The sequence below is a fragment of the Heteronotia binoei genome, chromosome 5 (genome assembly GCF_032191835.1).
Source record: "Heteronotia binoei isolate CCM8104 ecotype False Entrance Well chromosome 5, APGP_CSIRO_Hbin_v1, whole genome shotgun sequence".
NCBI lineage: Eukaryota > Metazoa > Chordata > Lepidosauria > Squamata > Gekkonidae > Heteronotia > Heteronotia binoei.
Genome location: NC_083227.1, coordinates 16,338,888 through 16,359,549, shown reverse-complemented (window position 1 = coordinate 16,359,549; position 20,662 = coordinate 16,338,888). Strand labels below are relative to the sequence as shown.

Genomic DNA, 20,662 nt, shown 5'->3' with positions numbered 1-20,662 from the left:
GGCAGATCGACCGCCTGCAGTCCCTGTGGGAGATGGAACGCCAGCAACCCCGAGGATCGGGACCGCCCGCGCCACCACCTCCAGTGAACCCTTGCGGGGGTGGCCGTGGGGGAGCGCCACCAGCACCCCCTCCCGGAGGTCCAGCACCCCGCGAGCCAGGAAAATCCCGCGAACTCGATCTCAAGTTTGACAGGGACCCTGAAGAAGTAGAATACTTTACTATCCAGGCAACCAGCTACATGCACTACTGGGGGAACACCTTCCCCGATGAGCCGAGCCGAGTGGACTACCTAGTATCGAAACTCAGGGGAGCGGCCCGAAGATGGTATGTGAGTTTATACGAGTCGAGAGGCCCGGAACAGGGAAGCATACATGCATTCTTACAAGCCATGCTGCGCCAGTACGAGGACCCCCTTCGAGAGGCTCAGGCCCTCAACGTGCTGAAAGACCTGAAGCAAGGGGCCCGCTCGGTGAGAGAATACACGGCGGTGTTCCAGACCCACTGTGCCCGGGTGAGAGGATGGAACGAAGTTACGAAGATCGAGGCCTACCAGAGCAGCCTCAGATCCGCTCTCCTGGATCGGGCCCTCCACTAGGCACGGCCAACGACACTAGTGGGGTGGATCCAATTAGCAGGTGAAGCTGAAACCAACATGGATCAGGTGGCTCTGCAGCGACAGCGAGAGATGAACAGAGGGGGACATGAGGCTCGGTCAGGGGCAAAAACTGAGCCAAAAAAATCTAACCCCCCCCCCGAGTAGCTCCGCGAAGGGGTCCGCCACCCGCAGATGCTATCGATGTGGCGACCTGGGGCACTTAGTTGGGGAATGCCCCGAAAAACCTCGAGCCCCCCTCTGCACCGAAGACCACGGGACCCAAGGCAAAGAAAACACCAGGAAGACCAAAGGCGGTGCTTGACGAAGATTTTACCAGGGAGAATGAGTCGGGGGACGAATCAGAGCTGTCGGGAAACGAGCATGACCTGCCCTAAGCAGTGCCGAAAGGCAGGTCGACGCCACACCAGCACCACTGCGGGTGAGAATATCTGGAGAACTATTTCTAGTCCCCTTGACTTTATTAAACCCCAATTCCAAATGTTTTATGCACACCCAAGCGCTAATCGACTCGGGGTGCACTAGGGAGATCATCACCCCGAGGTTAGTGGAAGCGCTAGGGTTAGCAAGAACACCCCTACCTCACCCGCTACAATTCGAGCAGATGGACAGGACAGTAATGAACCGTATGTAGAAGAAACCCAATTCTTCCCAGTATGGATTAAAGAACACTGGGACATGGAGGTGTTTGTAATTGCCCCCTGCTCATTCTTCGATGTAGTGGTGGGGGTAAGATGGCTGCCGAGACATCAACCAAACATCCAATGAGCCGAGCAAACCATAGACTTTGACAGTAAAAAATGCACCCATCACCATTGGTTGGGAAAATGGGGCCCCTCGCCTCCCCCCAAGAATGAGAGACTATGCCTAACCATAGAGGAGGTACGATCCATCCCACATGAGTATCAGGACCTACGTAAAGTGTTTAGTGAGGAAGAGGCGAACGACCTCCCCCCACACAGAAACACAGACTGTGCCATTGAACTCATACCGGGGCAAGAATTACCCAAAGCGAAACTGTACTCGATGGGATGGGCAGAGAAAGCGAAACTAAAAAAGTTCTTGGATAAAAACTTAAAACGGGGATTCATCTGACCTGCCACAGCTCCGCACGCGGCCCCCGTACTGTTCAGAAAGAAGAAGGATGGGGGGGCTGAGGCTTTGCACAGATTTTCGTGGGATAAATGCCATATCCATGTCAAACGCCTACCCCATCCCCCTGATCAAAGACTTGTTAAGCACAGTATCAAAGGGGAGCATCTTTACAAAGTTAGATCTGAGAGACGCTTACTTCCGAGTCAGAATTAAGGAGGGAGACAAATGAAGACAACGTTCAGCACCCCCTTAGGACAATTCGAGTACTAAGTAATGCCGTTTGGGCTACAGGGGGCCCCCGGAGTGTTTATGAATTTCATCAACGAAGTACTGAGAGAATACCTGTACAAGGGGGTGGTGGTGTACCTGGATGACATCATTATCTATTCGAAAGATCTACCCTCCCACATAAAGTTGGTGAGGAAGGTGCTCAACACTCTGCTAGAGCACAAACTCTATGCTAAATTGTCGAAGTGTGAATTCCACCAAAAAGGAACTAGATTACTTGGGTTTCAGGGTATCGGGAAAAGGCTTAGCCATGGACCCAGTGAAAATCCAAGCAGTGTTGGACTGGGAACCCCCGAGAACACATAGACAGCTCCAGTCTTTTATCGGATTCGCGAATTTTTACCGTGGGTTCATAGAGGGCTTTGCCAAGGTGATGCTACCGTTAACGGACTTGCTGAAGACTAAGGGGCGGGGACCCGAGGCGAAAAAACCAAGTTCGAGATTAGTGTGGTCCCCAGAATGTAGCCGTCGGAGCCATACTGATGCAGAAAGACCAAGAGGGCAGATTAAAACCTTGCGCCTATATATCAAAGAAATTTTCCAATGAACAACGTAATTGGTCAGTTTGGGACAAAGAAGCCTTTGCTGTAACTTTCGCCTTAAAAACATGGCGATCCTGGCTGGAGGGGGCCAGAGTGCCATTTGAGATATGGACAGATCACAAAAACTTAGAGGCTCTCACAGGGTCCCGAAAATTAACCGCCAAACAGATTAGATGGGCAGGTTTCTTCGCTAAGTTCGATTTCACGTTGCGGCACATCCCCGGCTCAAAAAACTTTTTAGCCGACGCCCTCTCCCATTTGCCGCAACATGAAAGCCAGCGGGAGGAAACCATAGACTTTCTCATCCCGCCCTAAACGGTCGCAGGAGGCGTGACCACTCGGTCAGGGGAAAAGACCGGGAAACCAGAACCGTGGGGGGGGGGGGGAAACAAACATCACGGAAACAGAACAAGAAGGGGAGGAGCGACTGGAAGGGCTAATAAAGGGGGAAGGAGGATTTTGGTATCATGAAGGAAAATTGTACGTCCCCAAAAGCCTCCGCCAGGAAGTGCTACAGCACTGCCACAGCAGCAAATTAGCCGGGCATTTTGGCTATGTAAAAACACTGCAACTAGTAAATAGACAATTCTGGTGGCCCCAAATGAAAAAGGATGTTTCAGAATTTGTAGCATCTTGCCCTATCTGCATAATGGCCAAAAGAAGGGGAGGAAAACCACCTGGTCTACTTCGTCCCACTCCCACCGCGGGAGGTATCTATGGACTTTATAGTCGAACTACCAACATCACAGGGATGAACAGTAATTTTGGTAGTGGTCGACACGTTCTCTAAACAAGCCCATTTCATTCCTTGCAAACAACTCCCCACCGCCAAAAAACTAGCTCGTTTGTTCTTCCAACACATTGTGAAACTTCACTCATTCCCGGACAAGGTCATTAGTGACCGCGGCCCACAGTTCGTTGCCAACTTCTGGCAGGAGTTTTGTAAATTAACTGGTATTGAACAAGGACTGAGTTCCGCCTACCACCCGCAAACGGACGGACAGACGGAACGTGTGAACTCTCTTCTCGAACAGTATCTAAGGTGCTTTATTAATTACCAGCAAGACAATTGGGTGGAATTATTGCCTTTTGCAGAGTATGGCTACAACAATAGCTTACATAGCTCAACAAAAACCACTCCATTCCAAATTGTAAATGGATACGAAGGGAAACCCTTCCCCAACTTGTCAGTCACCAGCCCTACAAGCTCCCCCTCCTCGTGTCGTCAATGGTGGGAGACTTTAACTAAAGGGTGGGAAATAATTCAAGAAAACCTAGAAGTGGCCAAAAAGGATTACAAAACACAATTTGATAAAAAAAACACTCACCAGAATGGAACTTCAAAGTAGGGGATACTGTGTTCCTCTCAACCAAAAACTTACCATTGCCACAATCATCCAGGAAACTGGCATACAAATACTTAGGACCATTCAAAATCAAAAGAGTAATAAATGCAGTAACTGTTGAACTGGAGTTACCTAAAATGTTTAGTAAAATTCACCCTGTTTTCCATTGCAGTCTACTGAAAAAAGATCCTGGAGCTACGTCTTGGCATCCATGCCCTACGACGCCCACCCCTATTCACGTGAGGGGTCAGAGTCATTATGAAGTGCAAAAAATACTAGATGACAAGCTAAAATGAGGGGTATTGTACTTCCTGGTCCGATGGAAATAATTTCCCCCCTCTTGCGACGAATGGGTTAAGTCAACAGACCTAAGGGCACCCCTCCTTTTAAAAAGATTTTTCCTACTGCACCCAGACAAACCCCGAGCAAGCGCTTAGGGGGGGCAGTATGTCAGGCTCTGTAACTCTATCATATTAAAATTACAGAAAACTAACCAAAAACTAACCAAAAGACACCCATTCTTAGGTATTAGTCTCAACTTCTGTATCCAGCTATGAGTTTCCAATAAAGTATACATTGTTTCAATGAATACTGCTTTGAGTCTCCATCGCCTGACAGTATGTGCATGTGAGGCCTGCGCAACTATTTGGCCATCACTGTCCAGTGTGCTCTGATGCCTCAGTTTCTCCAAGGATGGCCAGCACCATCTCCCATTCCTAACCAAGTCAGGAGGGTTGACAACAATGACACCCTCTGCTGCTCTAAGGGTCTGCCAGTCTAACTTTCCTATACTTAGCTTACATCACCCTGGTCATGCTGGACGCATGCATATCTACATGTTCGTTGCCTATTCACTGTGTGTTGCAAACAGTCTTGTGAGCAGCAATTCTACCCCGTGAGCAAAAAAAGCTAGTAGCATTAAAGCTGTGAGCAAGTCTATGTTTGACTACCACATAGATTAGTTTTTAGGTTATTTCCAAAACCTTGTAAAAATCTCAGAATAAATTCTTTTAAATTATATTTAAGCTATATGTTATGAATAATTTAAACTATAAGAGAAAACAGAATCAAGTCAAATTTCATCCATCTCTTTCCACTATATTGATAGACCTGGCCTTCGAAGACCAGGTCTACCTGTCCCTGTCAACTATATTGGGAGACCTGGCCTCTGAAGACCAGGTCTGCCTGTCCCTTTCCACTATATTGGGAGATCCAGCCACTGATGGCTAGGTCTACTAGTCCCTGTCCACTATATTGGGAGATCTGGCTTCTGAAGACCAGGTCTACCTGTCCCTGTGCACAATACTGGGAGACCTGGCCTCCAAATACTAGGTCCACCTGTCCCTGTGCACAATATTGGGAGACCTGGCCACTGGGGAAACAGGTCTACCTATCCCAGTCCACTGTATTTGTAGATCTGCCCTGTGCTGAGCCTTAGAAAACACACCAGCACTTCTTGGGGAAGAACCTCTTTGAATTTACTTTGTTGTTGTTGGTTAAAAGTGAAATGTGACAACCAGCATTATAGGTCAAGTATAACAGAGGAGGAACAATCCCTGTTAGAACCCTGCCTAACCTAACAAACTAGAAGTCGCTTCAGTGTTATCAACCTGTCCAATCTACTTGTTTAGTCAGATATTTATATCCCACTTTCCCCTTCGAGGCTGTTCACTGAAAAGTATTTTGGATTTATATCCTGCCCTCCACTCCGAAGAGTCTCAGAGAGGCTCACAATCTCCTTTATCTTCCTCCCCCACAACAGACACCCTGTGAGGTGGGTGGGGCTGGAGAGGGCTCTCACAGCAGCTGCCCTTTCAAGGACAACCTCTGCCAGAGCTATGGCTGACCCAAGGCCATTCCAGCAGGTGCAAGTGGAGGAGTGGGGAATCAAACCCGGTTCTCCCAGATAAGAGTCCGCACACTTAACCACTACACCAAACTGGCTCTTCAGTTTGGTTAAGAATTGGGGTGTGCAAAAAATTGTTTTTTCCAAGTTCCTCTGTAGCTCATGGGGACCATTACGGTCAATGCCCCATAAGCTATAATGGAGAATCAGTCTGGGGGTATCATGTTACTGTTTTATGGTTTCCCACACTAATGCAACCCAGATCAAAGGTTTTCTGAATTTGTTAATTTTACTATTCTGCTATTGGATTTTAACTTTGTACCACTTTGCATTCCAAACCCCAACAGCTATATGTGGCTCTGCTTACTGTACCTCATTCCTCGTCTGAAGAAGTGTGCATGCAAACCTCATTCCTTGTCTGAAGAAGTGTGCATGCACACAAAAGCTTACGTTCTGAATAAAACTAAGTGGGTCTTAAAGGTGCAATTGACTCCTATCTTGATAACTTCTTGTATTTAATTGCCAAGTGCAGAGAATCAAAACAGCTGCATGGGAAATCAGATGGAAATGGAGTAAGGGGACAATTCTTTGACACCTTTTCCCTTAAAGTATATATGGGGAGTCTGGGGAAAGGAGGGAGAGTCAGGATATAAAAAGAGCTTTACAGAAGAGCCTGGCAGGGATAAGATGTGATCGGATTATAAATTCAGGAGGGAAAAAGATCTGATAAAAAAAAAATACACCCCATTCCTGAGCTGTGCCTGACTGGTGTCTTGGCTCCATGCCTGGATGCTGATTGAACCTCTTCCTTTATTCTAGCAGCAGGTGCAGAGGAGACAGCTGGGGAATTCCAGGGGTTCCCTTTGGGAAAAGCCAAGAATGAAGATGCTGAAGGAAACTTGAGAGATGGAGATGAACCACAGAGGCAGGAGGGAAGTCACTCAGGTAAGAGGAGGGAGAAGCTCATTCCTAACCAAGCAGGGGGTTTCTGTGATATCCCAGTCCAAGAAGAAAGGTCAGTCAAAAAGCGAAGAAACAAAGGCCTCCATCCAAACCAGAGAATCCACTCCAGAGAAAATGAAACCGTGGCCTTTGCAAAGACCTTCATTTTGTAGGCACCGGTTCACTCAAGAAAGAAACGATATAATTGTTTGTGTAGTAGAAAGACTTTTAGTGTGAAAAGAGCCCTTACTTCACATCAAAGTCACACAGGTGGGGAGCCGTATAAACAGAGTTCAAAGCAAATATCTTTCATCCAGGAGGTTTAATGTACATTTAAAGTGTATATTATCATACATTCCTATCTGTAGAAGGAAGAAGCTACCGAAATATTTGGCATACAGATGGAAAATCGGGTGCAGATCACACCTCCTTGCGTGAGTTCTAACAGGATCTTTTTCTTCATTCCAGCTGGGGATGATCAGAAGAATGAGGAGGGTGAGGAACTGGATCCTCTATTGCCAGATGAAGTCAAGAATGAAGATTTGAAAAACAATTTCCAAAATCACGGTGAGCCTAAAAGAAAGAAAAGAAGCTGTGCAGTCAAGAAGAGGGGTAAACCCAATCCTTCCCAAGGGGGGGATTTCCAAGAACTAATTTCTATGGTTAAGGAAACATGCAAGTGCTTGCAGTGTGGATTGAACTTCTCACATCAATATCGATATAGTGACCACTTACAAATGCACAGTGGAAAGGAAACCCATCAATGGCTGGAGTGTGGAAAAATCTTGATTTGCAGAGGAGAGCTCCATAGACATCAAAGAATACATACTGGTCAGAAATCTTATAACTGCTCAGAGAATTCAGACCTTGTTCGACACCAAAGGATTCGCTCAGGAGAGAAACTACCGTATTTTTCGGACTATAAGACGCACTTTCCCCCCAAAAAAAACTGGGGGGGGGTGTGCGTCTTATAGTCCGAAGGTACGTACCTTCGGGGGGGGGGGCGATCTGCTGCCTCTTCCTCCGATCCGGCGCTTCCCCGTGCCTGCCTGCCTGGCTCCATCTTCTTCAGGCAAGCGCTGGAATCGCTCCACGTGGCCCCAGCGCTTTGCAAGCACCGGCTGCGGAGGGGGCAGCGTGCTTCCTACTTGCCTGTGTCCCTGCCTTCAGCTGTGATGTTTAAAGCAAGCGCTGGGATCGCTCCCTCCCCCCTCCGATCCCAGCGCTTGCTTGAAACATCACAGCTGAAGGCAGGCACACAGGGAAGTAGGAAGCACACTGCCCCCTCCGCAGCCGGCGCTTGCGAAGCGCTGGGGCCACGTGGAGCGATCCCACGCTTGCCTGAAGAAGATGGAGCCAGGCAAGCAGGCACGGGGGAAGCGCCGGATCGGAGGAAGAGGCAGCGGATCGCCCCCCAGGAGGAAGGTGCGTCCTATCCTCCGGAGCGCCTTATGGTGCGAAAAATACGGTACTTATCTCCTCAGAGACTGGAATGGCATTCTCTGAGGGAGAAAAAAGTAATATACCTTTTACAAAGGACATTATAAAGAAGGCATATAAAGGCTTTTGGTGTAGAAAGCACTTCAGATACAGATCACATCTCCTTCTCCATGAAAGAATCCACACAGGGTTAAAGCCTTTTGAATGCTCAGAATATGGGAGGAGATTCAGTAAGAAAAGTAATCTTCAAGAACATATAAGAACCCACAGAGGGGAGACGCCTTTTGAATGCTCAGAGTGTAGGAAGAGATTCAGTCGGAGTGGTGATCTTCAAAAACATCTAAGAACCCACACAGGGGAGAAGCCTTTTGAATGCTCAGAGTGCGGGAAGAGATTCAATAAGAAAGGCCATCTTCAAGAACATATGAGAACCCACACAGGGGAGAAGCCTTTTGAAAGCTCAGAGTGCGGGAAGAGATTCAGTAAGAAAGGCCATCTTCAAGAACATATGAGAACCCACACAGGGGAAAAGCCTTTTAAATGCTCAGAGTGTGGGAAGAGATTCAGTCGGAGTAGCAATCTTCAAGAACACCTAAGAACCCACACAGGGGAGAAGCCTTTTGAGTGCTCAGAGTGTGGGAAGAGATTCAGTTGGAGTAGCACTCTTCAAGAACATCTAAGAACCCACAGAGGGAAGAAGCCTTTTTGAATGCTCAGAGTGTAGGAGGAGTTTCAGTCAGAGTAGCAAACTTCAAGAACATCTAAAAACCCACACAGGGGAGAAGCCTTTTGAATGCTCAGAGTGTGGGAGGAGATTCAGTCTGCGTGGCACTCTTCAGAAGCACCAAAAAATGCACACAGGGGAGAGATCTTCTGAATGCTGAGATTGTAGAAAGAGATTCCATCATTGTAGCCATCTTCAAAGTCATCAAAGGCCCCACACAGGAAGAAATCATTAAACTGCTTCACCCAGAGGTGTCAAACTTATTTGTTATGAGGCCAGTGCTTACTTAAACGTCACTTTGTCAGGCTGGGCCATGTATGTCATAAAAAAATATGCCTGACATATTAACACAGGCCAACCTACTTAAATCATTTTTTTTACTAAAATTAGAAACATCCTTAAATGATTAATAGTATTTCCTTTATGTAACAGGCTTTTATCATTTACACCTCTTGCTCTGAATTATTGCATCAGAACCTGAAGTCAATGTCTTGAGTATCCTGCTTCGGAGCATATCTCTACACTTAACATAGTTTTGATTTACGAGGATTTATTACAGAAAAAGAGCCGTTCGCAGAGGTACGTTGGCCCAAACATAGATGTTTAGAAGCAAAAACCTTTAGGTGGGTGTAATTCAAACACCAAAAGGGGTAAAATTTCCTAATGCCATCTTCAGGAAGATTATTCTTAAGACAGCATCACGCTGCTCCCCCATCTGCGATTTGTGGCATCCTTTCATGTGTAGGTAGGGAAAAGAAAGAAAAAGGGGTGGGTGTTCAGCAGAGAAGACGAAGGGAATTGTGAGAGGGGGGGATATTGTCACAGCATGTAAAAGTCCCACATCAACCCTGTTTGAAGTAGAAACATAAGATGCCCTTTAAGACGAGTATGGAGTTAATCCGTACCCCATTGAACTCCCCAACACAAACTTGCGATATCTCATAAGGTTGATAGAATGCAATAGGCCCAAGGTCAGAAGCCAGTTTTCCTGCAGAATGGCAGTTGAACTTCGGTTTCCCAGTTCCTTGCCTGATGCTCTAAATCAGGGATGCCAAACTCATGAGGGCTGGATCTGACATAAATGATACTTTGTTTGGCCGGGTCATGTGTGTTATAAAATGTAATGCCAGGTTGCAAAGACAGAGGACACAGACAAACACAATGATTTTATTTTTTAAAAAGAACTTGCAATAAAACATGCTGAAAACAATAGCATTCATAGGGTTGCCAAGTCTAATTCAGAAAATATCTAGGGACTTTGGGGGTGGAGCCAGCAGACTTTGGGCGGACCCAAACTTTCCCATTTCCAAAATAAATACCAAAAAATACAGCAGTGCAGTTCACCTGAATAGTCGTCATTTCCTCATCCCCCAATAGCTGCAATTCTAGTAAATAAAAGTGTAAACACACAAAAAGCAGCCAAAATGCACAGAGTTTGCAAGCTCACATTTTTGTGATCTCACTGGGGCATTACTCACAGGATCTGCTGTTCTTCAGGCTAACACAGGCAAATAAAAAGAAAGGTGGAGTTTTCCTCTATCCGATAAGTTCCTATACTGTTAAGTATCTGGACTGAATGGAAACTAAATGGAGTGTTCCTGCCTGGCTCATTGGAGCCATACAAACGGAGTGAGGGGGCTTGGGAACAATGGGCAGTAGGATCCAAATACCTGCTGCCCTGCAGCAATCACAGGCTTCCTGTCTGTTTGAATGATCCAATAACGTGCTTGCGCAGGAACCCAGAGTTGTATATAGTTGGTCTCTTGGGCCTGATTCTCCAGTCTTGGAACAGCAGCCATGTACCATGCTGCCTATAATAAAGAACTGAGAATCACTACCACCATGCCTCTTCAGTGCATTGAACCCACTATATTATATATACGACTCTGAAAACGATACAAAATAAGCACAGACACAAACACTCTTACTGGCTCTGGTTCCTCCACAAGGACATCTGAAAGGTACAGGGGCTACCCTGCTCTCTTTCACACATTCTTACTTGCTCTGAAACTAAAGCAAAACAAATGGAGGGATTGTGCTCTCACAAGGCTCTGCTGCTGACCATGAAGTACTTCCTGCTCAGATTTAAAGGCACACACACACATATTAAAAATGGACTTGTTCACAGGTTTCTAAACCTGCCAGAGATCTAGAGGTGCATGGTGACTGTGGGGGCGGGGGGAAGCCTGTAAAACTGGGGGATCCCCTGCTGGGACCTGGGGATTCAGAAGCCTAAGCATTCATTAGTTTTAAAGGTGCTTTCTTTGTATCTTTCCCATATGAGCCAGAGAACTGCAGGAAGGAAGCTCTGGCTCTTTCCTTCCTTCCCCAGGGGGCCAGGAAGGGGAGGAGCCTCAACCAATAGCAGGAAGAGAGGCTTGGCTCAGTAGCTGTGCTGTGCTATTGAGAAACCTGGCAAAGCAAGTTTTCCCTCCTCCCCAACGTAGGAGCCTCATCCAATGGTGAAAATAGAGGCTTTGTTCTGTAGCTCCTGTGTTAGCAAGCCTGGCAAAGCAAGCTGTGATGCAGACGGAAGCTAGAGAGGGAGAAGGAAGCAAACCACATCCACAGCCAGTTGAACAGACGGTAAAGCCTTTGGAAAAGAACCCTCTGGGAAAGACATGCCCTCAGTTCAACCCAGACTTGCAAGCAATAGAGCAATTAACAGGCATCATTCCCCTATTATGTGTTACTGTTTTATTGGTTTTCCACACAAATGCTATCCAGACCAAATGTTCTTTCAATTTGTTGATTTCACTTTTGCCATTGGATTCTAACTGTAGCACTTTGCATTCTCAACCACTACTCACCAGCTATAAATAGCTCTACTCACGGTACCCCATTCCATTGTCTGATGGAGTCTGTATGCACACAAAAGCTTCCATTCTGGATAAAACTTGGTGGGTCTTAAAGGTGCTACTGGATTCCTACTTTGTTCTATTGCTTCAGACCAACAGGGCTGCCCACCTGGATCTACCTTTTGCTTTCTCATAAAAGGGGGGGAGTAAAAGTCTGATCTAAAATGGATCTTCATGAACTCATCCTTCCCATCCATTTTCTCCCCCAGGACTTTGCAGGACACCACCACCACCAAAGAAGGTGCTGCTCCCCCTAAGTCCTGCCCCTCTATAGAAGCCCTGTCGAATAACGGCCTGCAAGACAAATGCACGGCCGGGGGGGGGCATTTGAGAAGATGTGCAGGAACAGAGATTCCCAAGGCCCCCCTGAAGCCCCTTCCCTTGCTATCTCAATGGAATCCCTGGCAGAATGTATCTGAAGAAATCATGATATCGAGGGTGTCTCAGCAGGTTTTAAAACCTATAAAATAGTGCACTTTGCTGATGATGTATCATATACCACTTCCCCAATATCAATCAGATTTTACAACAATTTAGTCTTATGTCTGGGTTAAAAATCAACCTGGAAAAATCAATTTTGCATCTGATCAATCTCTTAATTGACATCAAAGCAAGGCTAAGAAATCTAGTCCCTTATTCATTAATGGATAAGAAGGTCATATTTAGGGATAAATATCCCAAAGGAAATTAAGGCTTTAATGAAGTTCAACTAAGATGAGTTGCTAAAGAAAGTTACAGCATTATTAGTTAAATGGAATGGAATCAACCTTCCTTGATATGAAAGAATCATGAATATCAAATGTGTTATTCTTCCTAAATGTTTATATTTATTACGAGCTATTCCTACAGAAATATCAGGGGGGGAAACTGAATAAATGGCAACAAATCTTAAATTAATTTATTTGGAATAACACTAGGCCTAGGATGATTTTTTAATAATGTGTAGACCCATCAAGAAGGGGAAGTTTCAGATACCCAATCTAAGAATCTACTATTATGTAGCTAATCTTGCCCAAACAATTAAAATGATTAGGATAAATCCAGTAGAAGCTTAGATCAATATCGAACAAGAGTATGTTTTCCCCTTCTCTTTGAGAGGAGCTTTCTGGTCTAAACATTGGAAGAGATCATAGTCTATACCAGCAAATTAAGAATATGGGATAAGCTAAGGAGTATTTCCCTAGTAGGTTGGTTCCCACAATTCATTAAGGTTAACTCCAGCCATCCATGGAGGATGAAGGGGTTGGATCGAATTGGGGAGTGGATTCAAGGAAATAATATTATTACAAAGGAACAAGCAGAAGAGAAATTAGGAGCTAATATCAATTGGTATCAATACCTTCAAGTTCAGAATATAGTCCACTCTCTTCAGAGGAAAGAAACTATTAGATATGAACTGACGCCTTTTGAAGGCAATGACAAGAAAGGATTGCTTCCTAAAATATATCATCATATAATTGACCCTCTTCACTCATATCCACCCTTTTATAGTAAATGTTATTTTATTTATTTATTACTTTAAATTTCTATCCCGTCTCTCCACAAGCAGACTCAGGGCGGCTAACAACATTCATTTTTACAGATTAAAACCAATAAAAAATAATTACAATTTAAAATTATTTAAAAACATTTCATTTTATGGTGCTGTATCACTACAATATAATATAAGCAGTGATCATATAGTACTCTATAATGATGTAGGGTGGCATCTCTCTCCCGGTTAGATCTCAAAGGCCTGTCGAAACAGTTCGGTCTTACAGGCCCTGCGGAAAGTAGAGAGATCCCGCAGGGCCCTTATGGCCTCCGAGAGAGCATTCCACAATTCTGGTGCTGCCACTGAGAAGGCCCTAGCTCGCGTCAGCTGCAACCTAGCCTCCTTTGCTCCAGGGATGGACAATAGATTTTTTTGTCCCTGGATGCAGTGCTCTCCAGGGAACATGTGGAGAAAGACGGTCCCACAGATAGACAGGCCCCTGACCATAGAGGGCTTTAAAGGTCAATACCCTTAATTGTTGGAATTTAATGCTACCTCAAAGGCTAGATGAAAGTGATTGGAAAACCATCTTTTTATTTTTATTATTCCTATGCTCCTTTTGTATTGGATTAGCTTTAATACAATAACATTTATTAAAAAAAAATATATGCAAAGGAGTTCCTGCAACAACAACAAAAAAGCCCTGGTCACAAGTGTTTTGGAAGGTTGGGACAGACACTTCTGGAGTCTTATCTGGAATTTTCCCTTAAAGTATATATGGGGAGTCTGGGAAAAGGAGGGAGAATCAGGATATAAAAACAGCTCTACAGAAGGGCCTGACAGGAATAAGATGTGACTGGATTCCAAATTCAGGAGGGAAAAAGATCTGATAAAAGAAATACACCCTGTTCCTGTGCTGTGTCTGATTGGTGTCTTGGCTCCTTGTCTAGGTGCTGATTGAACCTCTTCCTTTATTCCAGCAGCAGGTGCAGAGGAGACAGCTGGGGAATTTCAGGGGTTCCCTTTGGAAAAACCCAAAAATGAAGATGCTAAAGGAAACTTGGGAGATAGAGATGGACCAAAGAGGCAGGAGGGAAGCCACGCAGGTAAGAGGAGGGAGAAGCCTTTTCCTTGCCAAGGAGAGGTATCTTGATAACTTCTTGTATTAAATTGTCAAGAGCAGACAATCAAAAGAGCTTCACAGTGTTCATAGGGGTCATCCAGGCTATCAACCCCCTGCTCAGGAATCAGGATCAACCTAGAGCATCCCTAAAAAGTGTTTGTCCAGCCACTGCTTAAAGACTGCCAGTGAGGGGGAGCTCACCTCCTTAGAGAGCCGATTCCACTTTTGAACAGCTCTTACTTTATAAAAGGTTTTCCTAATATCCTGCTGGTACCTTCCCATCTTCAGTTTAAACCCATTATTGCGAGTCCTCTCCTCTGCTGTCAACAGGAACAGCTCCCTGCCCTCCTCTAAGGGACAGCCCTTCAAATACTTCAAGAGAGCAATCATGTCCCCCCCCTTCCACCTCCTCTTCTCCAGACTGAACATCCCCAAGTCCCTCAGCCTTTCCTCATAAGGCTGGTCTCCAGGGAAAAGTGAGGGAATGATTCTTTGTCATTTTTTCCCCTTCAAATACATGTGGGTTGTCTGGGGAGAGGAGGGAGAGGCAGAATATAAGAACAGCTCTTCAGAAGGGCCTGGCAGGGGATAAGACTTGACCAGCTTTTCAATTTGGGAGGAAAGAAGATCTCATAAAAGGAATTCACCCCCATTCTTGAGCTGTGCCTGACTGTTGGCTTGTCTTCTTGCCTTGGTGCTGATTGATGCTGTTCCTTTATTCCAGCAGCAGATGTAGAGGAGCAGACAGCTATGGAATTCCTTTTGGAAATTCCTTTGGAAAAAGCCAAGAACCAAGATGCCAAAGGAAACTTGGGAGATGGAGACAGACCACAACGGCAGGAGAGAAGCCATGCAGGTAGGTGGAGGGAGAAGCCCATTCCTTGCAAAGTAGGAAGTTTCTGTGATATCCCAGTCGCAGCAGAAAAGTCATTCAAAAAGAGAAGGAACCAAGGTCTCCATGCTAGCCAAAGAATCCACTCCAGGGGAAATGAAAGCATGTCCTTTGCAAAGACCTTAATTTTATAGGCACCAGTTCACTCAAGAGAGAAGCGATATAATTGTTTGCATAGTAGAAAGTTTTAGTGTGAAAAGAGCTCTTACTTCACATCAAAGAAATCACACAGGTGGGGAGCCTTATAAACAGTCAGAGTCGAAAGCAAATATCTCTCATGCTAGAGGTCTAATGTACTATTAAGTGTATTTTTTCACACACTTCTGTATACAGCAGAAAGAAGCCTCTGGAATATTTGGAGCGCAGATGGGAATTTGGGCACAGATCAGACCTCCTTGGGTGGGTTCTAACAGGACCTCTTTCTTTATTCCAGCCGGGGACGATCAGAGGAATGAGGAGGGTGAGGAACTGCATCCTATATTGCCAGATGAAGCCGAGAATGAAGACTTGAGAGGCAACTTCCAAAATCAAGGGAGACCGAAGAGAAAGAAAAGAAGCCAAAAAGTCAAGAAGAGTTGTAAACCCATTCCTTCCCAAAAGGGGGATTTCCGAGAACTAATTCACATTGTTATAGACACATACAACTGTTTGGCTTATGGAATGCACTTCTCAGATAAATCCCAGTATAATGACCACATACAAATCCATAGTGGAGAGGAGACCCATCAACAGCTGGAGTGTGGAAAGATCATGACTTGCAGAGGAGAGATCTGTAGACAGCAAAGAATACGTACTGGAAAGAAATCTTACAACTGCTCAGACTGTGGGAAGAGCTACTCAGAGAAATTAGACCTTGTTCGACACCAGAGGATTGACTCAGGAGTGAAACTATTTAGATTCTCAGAGACTGGAATGGCATCCTCTGAGGGAGGAAAATGTAATAGCTGTTTTCCAAAACAGAGTACAATGAAGGCATATAAATGCTTCCAGTGCGGAAAATATTTCAGATACAGATCACAGCTCTTCCTGCATGAAAGAGTCCACACTGGAGAAAAGCCTTTGGAATGTTCAGAGTGTGGGAAAAGATTCAGTCGGAGTAGCAATCTTCAAGAACATCTAAGAACCCACACAGGGGAGAAGCCTTTTGAATGCTCAGGTTGTGGGAAGAGATTCAGTCAGAGTAGGAATCTTCAAGCACATCTTAAAACCCACACAGGGGAAAAGCCTTTTGAATGCTCAGAGTGTGGGAGGAGATTCAGTCAGAGTAACAAACTTCGAGAACATCTAAAAACCCACACAGGGGAGAAGCCTTTTGAATGCTCGGAGTGTGGAAGAAGATTCAGTCTGAATGGCAATCTTCAAAAACATCTAAGAACTCACACAGGGGAGAAGCCTTTTGAATGCTCAGAGTGTGGGAAGAGATTCAATCAGTGTGGCCATCTTAAAAACCATCTAAGAATCCACACAGGGGAGAAGCCTTTTAAATGCTCTGAGTGTGGGAAGAGATTTAGTCAAAGTAGCACTCTTCAAGAACATCTAAGAACCCACACAGGGGAGAAGCCTTTTGAATGCTCAGAGTGTGGGAAGAGATTCAGTCGAAGTGGTGATCTTCAAGAACATATGAGAACCCACACAGGGGAGAAGCCTTTTGAATGCTCAGAATGTGGAAAGAGATTCAGTTGGAGTGGCATTCTTCAAAAGCATCTAAGAACCCACACAGGGGAGAAGCCATTTAAATGCTCAGAGTGTGGGAAGAGATTCAGACTGAAAGGCCATCTTCAGAAGCACCAAAGAATGCACACAGAGGGAGAAACCTTCTGAATGTTGAGAGTGTAGAAAGAAATTCCATCGTTGTGGCCATCTTCAAAGTCATCAAAGAGCCCACACAAGGAGAAATCATTAAACTGCTTCACCCAAAGGTGTCAAACTTATTTGCTATGAAGCCTAAAAGTCACCTTTTCCGGCTGGGCCATGTATGCCATAAAATGTTATGCCAAATCCCCGACATATAAACACAGGAAAACCTAATTAATTATTCATTATTTTTTTAAAACTAAAATTACAAACATGCTTAAAGGATTAATAGTATTTCCTTTATGTAGCAGGCTTACACCTCTTGCTCTGAATTATTGCATCAGAATCTGAAGTCAATGTCTGTGCTGTAGCAATCTTGAGTATCCTGTTTAGGAGTGTATCTGTACACTGAGGACATACTTTTGATTTATGGGGATTTATTACAGAAAAACCGTTCACAGAGATATGTTGGCCAAACATAGACTTTTAGAAGCAAAAACCTGAAGGTGGGGGTAATTCAAACACCACAAGAGGTAAAATTTCCTAATGCCAGCTTCAGGAAGATTATCCTTAACACATCATCACACTGCTCCCCCCCCCCCCCCAGACCTGCAGTTTGTGGCATCTTTTCATGTGTAGGTGGGGGAAAGAAAGAAAAGGGGGTGGGTGTTCAGCAGAGAAGATGATGAAGGGAATCCTGAGTTTGGAGGAAATTGTCACAGTATGTAAGAGTCCCACATCGATCCTGTTCAAAGTAGAAACATAAGATGCCCTTTAAGACAATGAGTATGGAGTTAATCCATACCACATTGAAATCCCCAACACAGACTTGCAATATCTCATAAGGTTGAGAGAAGGCAATAGGCCCACAGTCAGAAGCCAGTTTTCTGGCAGAAAGTCAGACTTCAACGTATGAGAATGTACACAGGGAGAAAGCTTTTGAATGCTTAAGAGTGTGTGAAGAGATTCAGTCAGAGTGGAACTCTTTAGACGCTCCAAACAATGCACACAGGGAAGAAGGCATCCGATTGCTTGAGAGTGTTGAAAGAGATTTCATTGTGGCCATTTTCAGACTCATTTAAGAACCCACAGGAGGAGAAATTGAACTGACAGAGTAGTAGTGGAAGCGTCCCACAAGGCCACTCTGGTCAGTTGCTGCTCTAATGAAGACACTCACAAAGACAGCTGGTTCAACAAAGTTGTATTAGGGTTAGGCAGATATCACAGTCAAGAATCAGTCCAATAGTCATACACTTACAATCAGTCCAGCCAGGCAAAGGTGCAGATACACAGTCCAATAGAATAGTCGTCACAGTCCACAATCATCAATTCCTTTATCCATCAAACAGTATGCCGCACTCCATCCATCCTTTCCTACTCCACGCTGAACAGACATTAGGCTACTGTATTTGTATTCCCCTTAACCAATCCCATTCCACATTGGTTAATGACTTTCACATGATATCACATGCTTCTACTTTAACACCTGTAAGCAAGGGTTACACAATCCTTTGACAGTCCCAATATGTCTTAAAGATATAGGACACTGACATGAACTGCTTTGCCCAGTGGTGGTGTACTCGTTTGTTACGACGGCCGGATGTGACCTTTTTTTTTTTTTAATAAATATTTTTATGTTTTATTGATACTTGTAAAATTGACCATTACAACATATGATTGTTAGAATTACAAATAACCCTTCCCCCCCAACCCTCCCCGTCTACTCTTAGTCTTTCCCCTTCAGCCAAGGGCACAAAGTCTTGATCTTCCACTGAATGTCCTTCCTTGTTTCTCCCGAGATCCATTCTAAATAAGGGTTCCATCTGGTCTCAATTTCCTTGATTTTATCTTCCCACGTGGAATCCTTGTTAATTGTTGCCATGATGTCAGACTGTATGTAATCAAACAAATAGTTGTGCCAGATTTCTATTGACCATTTACTTTTATCTTTCCACCCCAAAGCGATGACCGCCTTTCCCGCTAATATCATTGCCTTGACAAGGTTTTGAGTGGGTCTACTTAGTGCCGGACTTCCTATTGTACTTAACAACATCATGTTAAAGCCAATGGTTAATGGTACATTGCAGATTTTTCTAATAAATTCAATAGTTTCCCCCCAGAAGGGTTTAACCTCTTCACACTCCCACCACATATGTACAAACCAACCCTTAAATTGTTTGCAATGCCAGCACTTGGAACTCATTCCTGGGAATATATTGGCTATTTGTGCGGGTGTCTTGTACCATTTTGTGAAAAATTTATATTCCAGTTCTTTAAATTTGATTACTTTAATCCCTTCTAGTCCTTTCAAGATTTTCCCAGCCAACCTCTCTGTTAACTGACCTTCATGACTCCAAATCTTTTGTAAATATACTATTATTTTATCTTTATTTGAAATCATTTTTCTGTATAGTAACCCCACTAGACCCTTCCTTTGTTTGGCCATTACTTTATATATCTCTTCCATTGGAGCGTCTAACCAAAGCTCTCCCTTTTCACTGATCTTCTTAACTGTCTTATGTAAACCTGCTATATTTAACCAGTATTGATTACCTAAATCTTCTGTAATTTCCTGTAAAGGTTTTAGTTTACCACCCCTAAACATATCGCCCACTCTATAATAGCCTTTGTTTTTAAGCCTTTCCCACCATTTTATAGCATGCACCTCCTTAACAATAGCTTCTAGGGGGGTCCATCTTGAAACCTTTCCTAGCCACTGTGGGTACCATTTCATCCAGGTTTCTAGTGATGCTCTTCTGGGCCCTCTGGCTAATTTTAGATCTTTTGACGACACTGTGGAAAAAATACCAAATCTTCCAATAGCACTGTTAACTGCATTCTTGAAATTAATCCACTTCTGTACCTTATCCTCACTCAATTCTAGCAACGCTCTTAGTTGGAAGGCCTCATAATATTTAGTTAAATCTGGGATTCCCCAACCTAATTCTGATTTAAGGTTGTATAGAATTCTCTTATGAAACCTACAATTTTTATTATTAAAAATCCACACTTTAATTGCTTTATTCCATTGTTCAATTTGATTTTTCCTCAAACCTAAGGGCAACGTTTGGAATAAATACATTAACTTTGGTATCAAGAACATTTTAAGGGATCTTATTCTAGTTGATATCTTTAGTATTTTACGATTCCATTTATTCATATATCTCTCTATTTTCTTCCATACCTTACCATAGTTCTCATTTCTCATTTTGTCCATATTTTGCAGGACTATCCCTAGGTATTTAAGTCTCTTGGCCCCCATTCCTATATTTGTAATCCTATTTATTTCCTGTTTTTCCTCTCTATTAACATTAAGGTATAGAATTTCTGATTTTGCCATATTCACTCCTAGCCCTGAACACTTTTCAAAATCATCTAAAATTATCTTAATCTCTTTAACTCCATCTTTGGGGTTTGACATAATTACTATGATATCATCCGCGAATAAATTAATTTTTATTTCTTCGTTACCTGACTTATACCCCTCTATTCTCCCCGCATTCCTAATTCGCTCTGCTAGTTGTTCTATAGCTATTATAAATATGAGCGGGGATAGTGGACAGCCTTGTCTTACCCCCCCTTGAATTGGAAACGCTTGTGAGTGATCAGTGTTGACTCTAACTTTTGCCTTACCACCTTTCTATATTTCCTGTATGGCCTGTAAGAACCGTTCCTCTAAACCTA

The 20,662-nt window shown here is 44.1% G+C and overlaps 1 protein-coding gene across 1 annotated transcript; it reads left to right on the top strand.

Annotated features, from left to right (window-relative positions):
* Positions 1-977: 977 nt before the first annotated feature.
* Positions 978-17,005, top strand: LOC132571758 (gastrula zinc finger protein XlCGF57.1-like). The gene is made up of 6 exons (XM_060238551.1): positions 978-1,035; positions 6,551-6,676; positions 7,142-7,240; positions 14,150-14,275; positions 15,017-15,148; positions 15,618-17,005. Exons 1-6 carry the CDS (start codon positions 978-980, stop codon positions 17,003-17,005), a joined length of 1,929 nt encoding a protein of 642 aa, XP_060094534.1.
* The last annotated feature ends 3,657 nt before the right edge of the window (positions 17,006-20,662 follow it).

Coding starts and splice junctions, on each gene's coding strand:
- LOC132571758 (XM_060238551.1), top strand. CDS start 978: ATGACCTGCCCTAAGCAGTGCCGAAAGGCAGGTCGACGCCACACCAGC. Junction 7,241..14,149: donor AAACAATTTCCAAAATCACG/GTGAGCCTAAAA, acceptor CCTTTATTCCAG/CAGCAGGTGCAGAGGAGACA. Junction 15,149..15,617: donor GCAGGAGAGAAGCCATGCAG/GTAGGTGGAGGG, acceptor TCTTTATTCCAG/CCGGGGACGATCAGAGGAAT.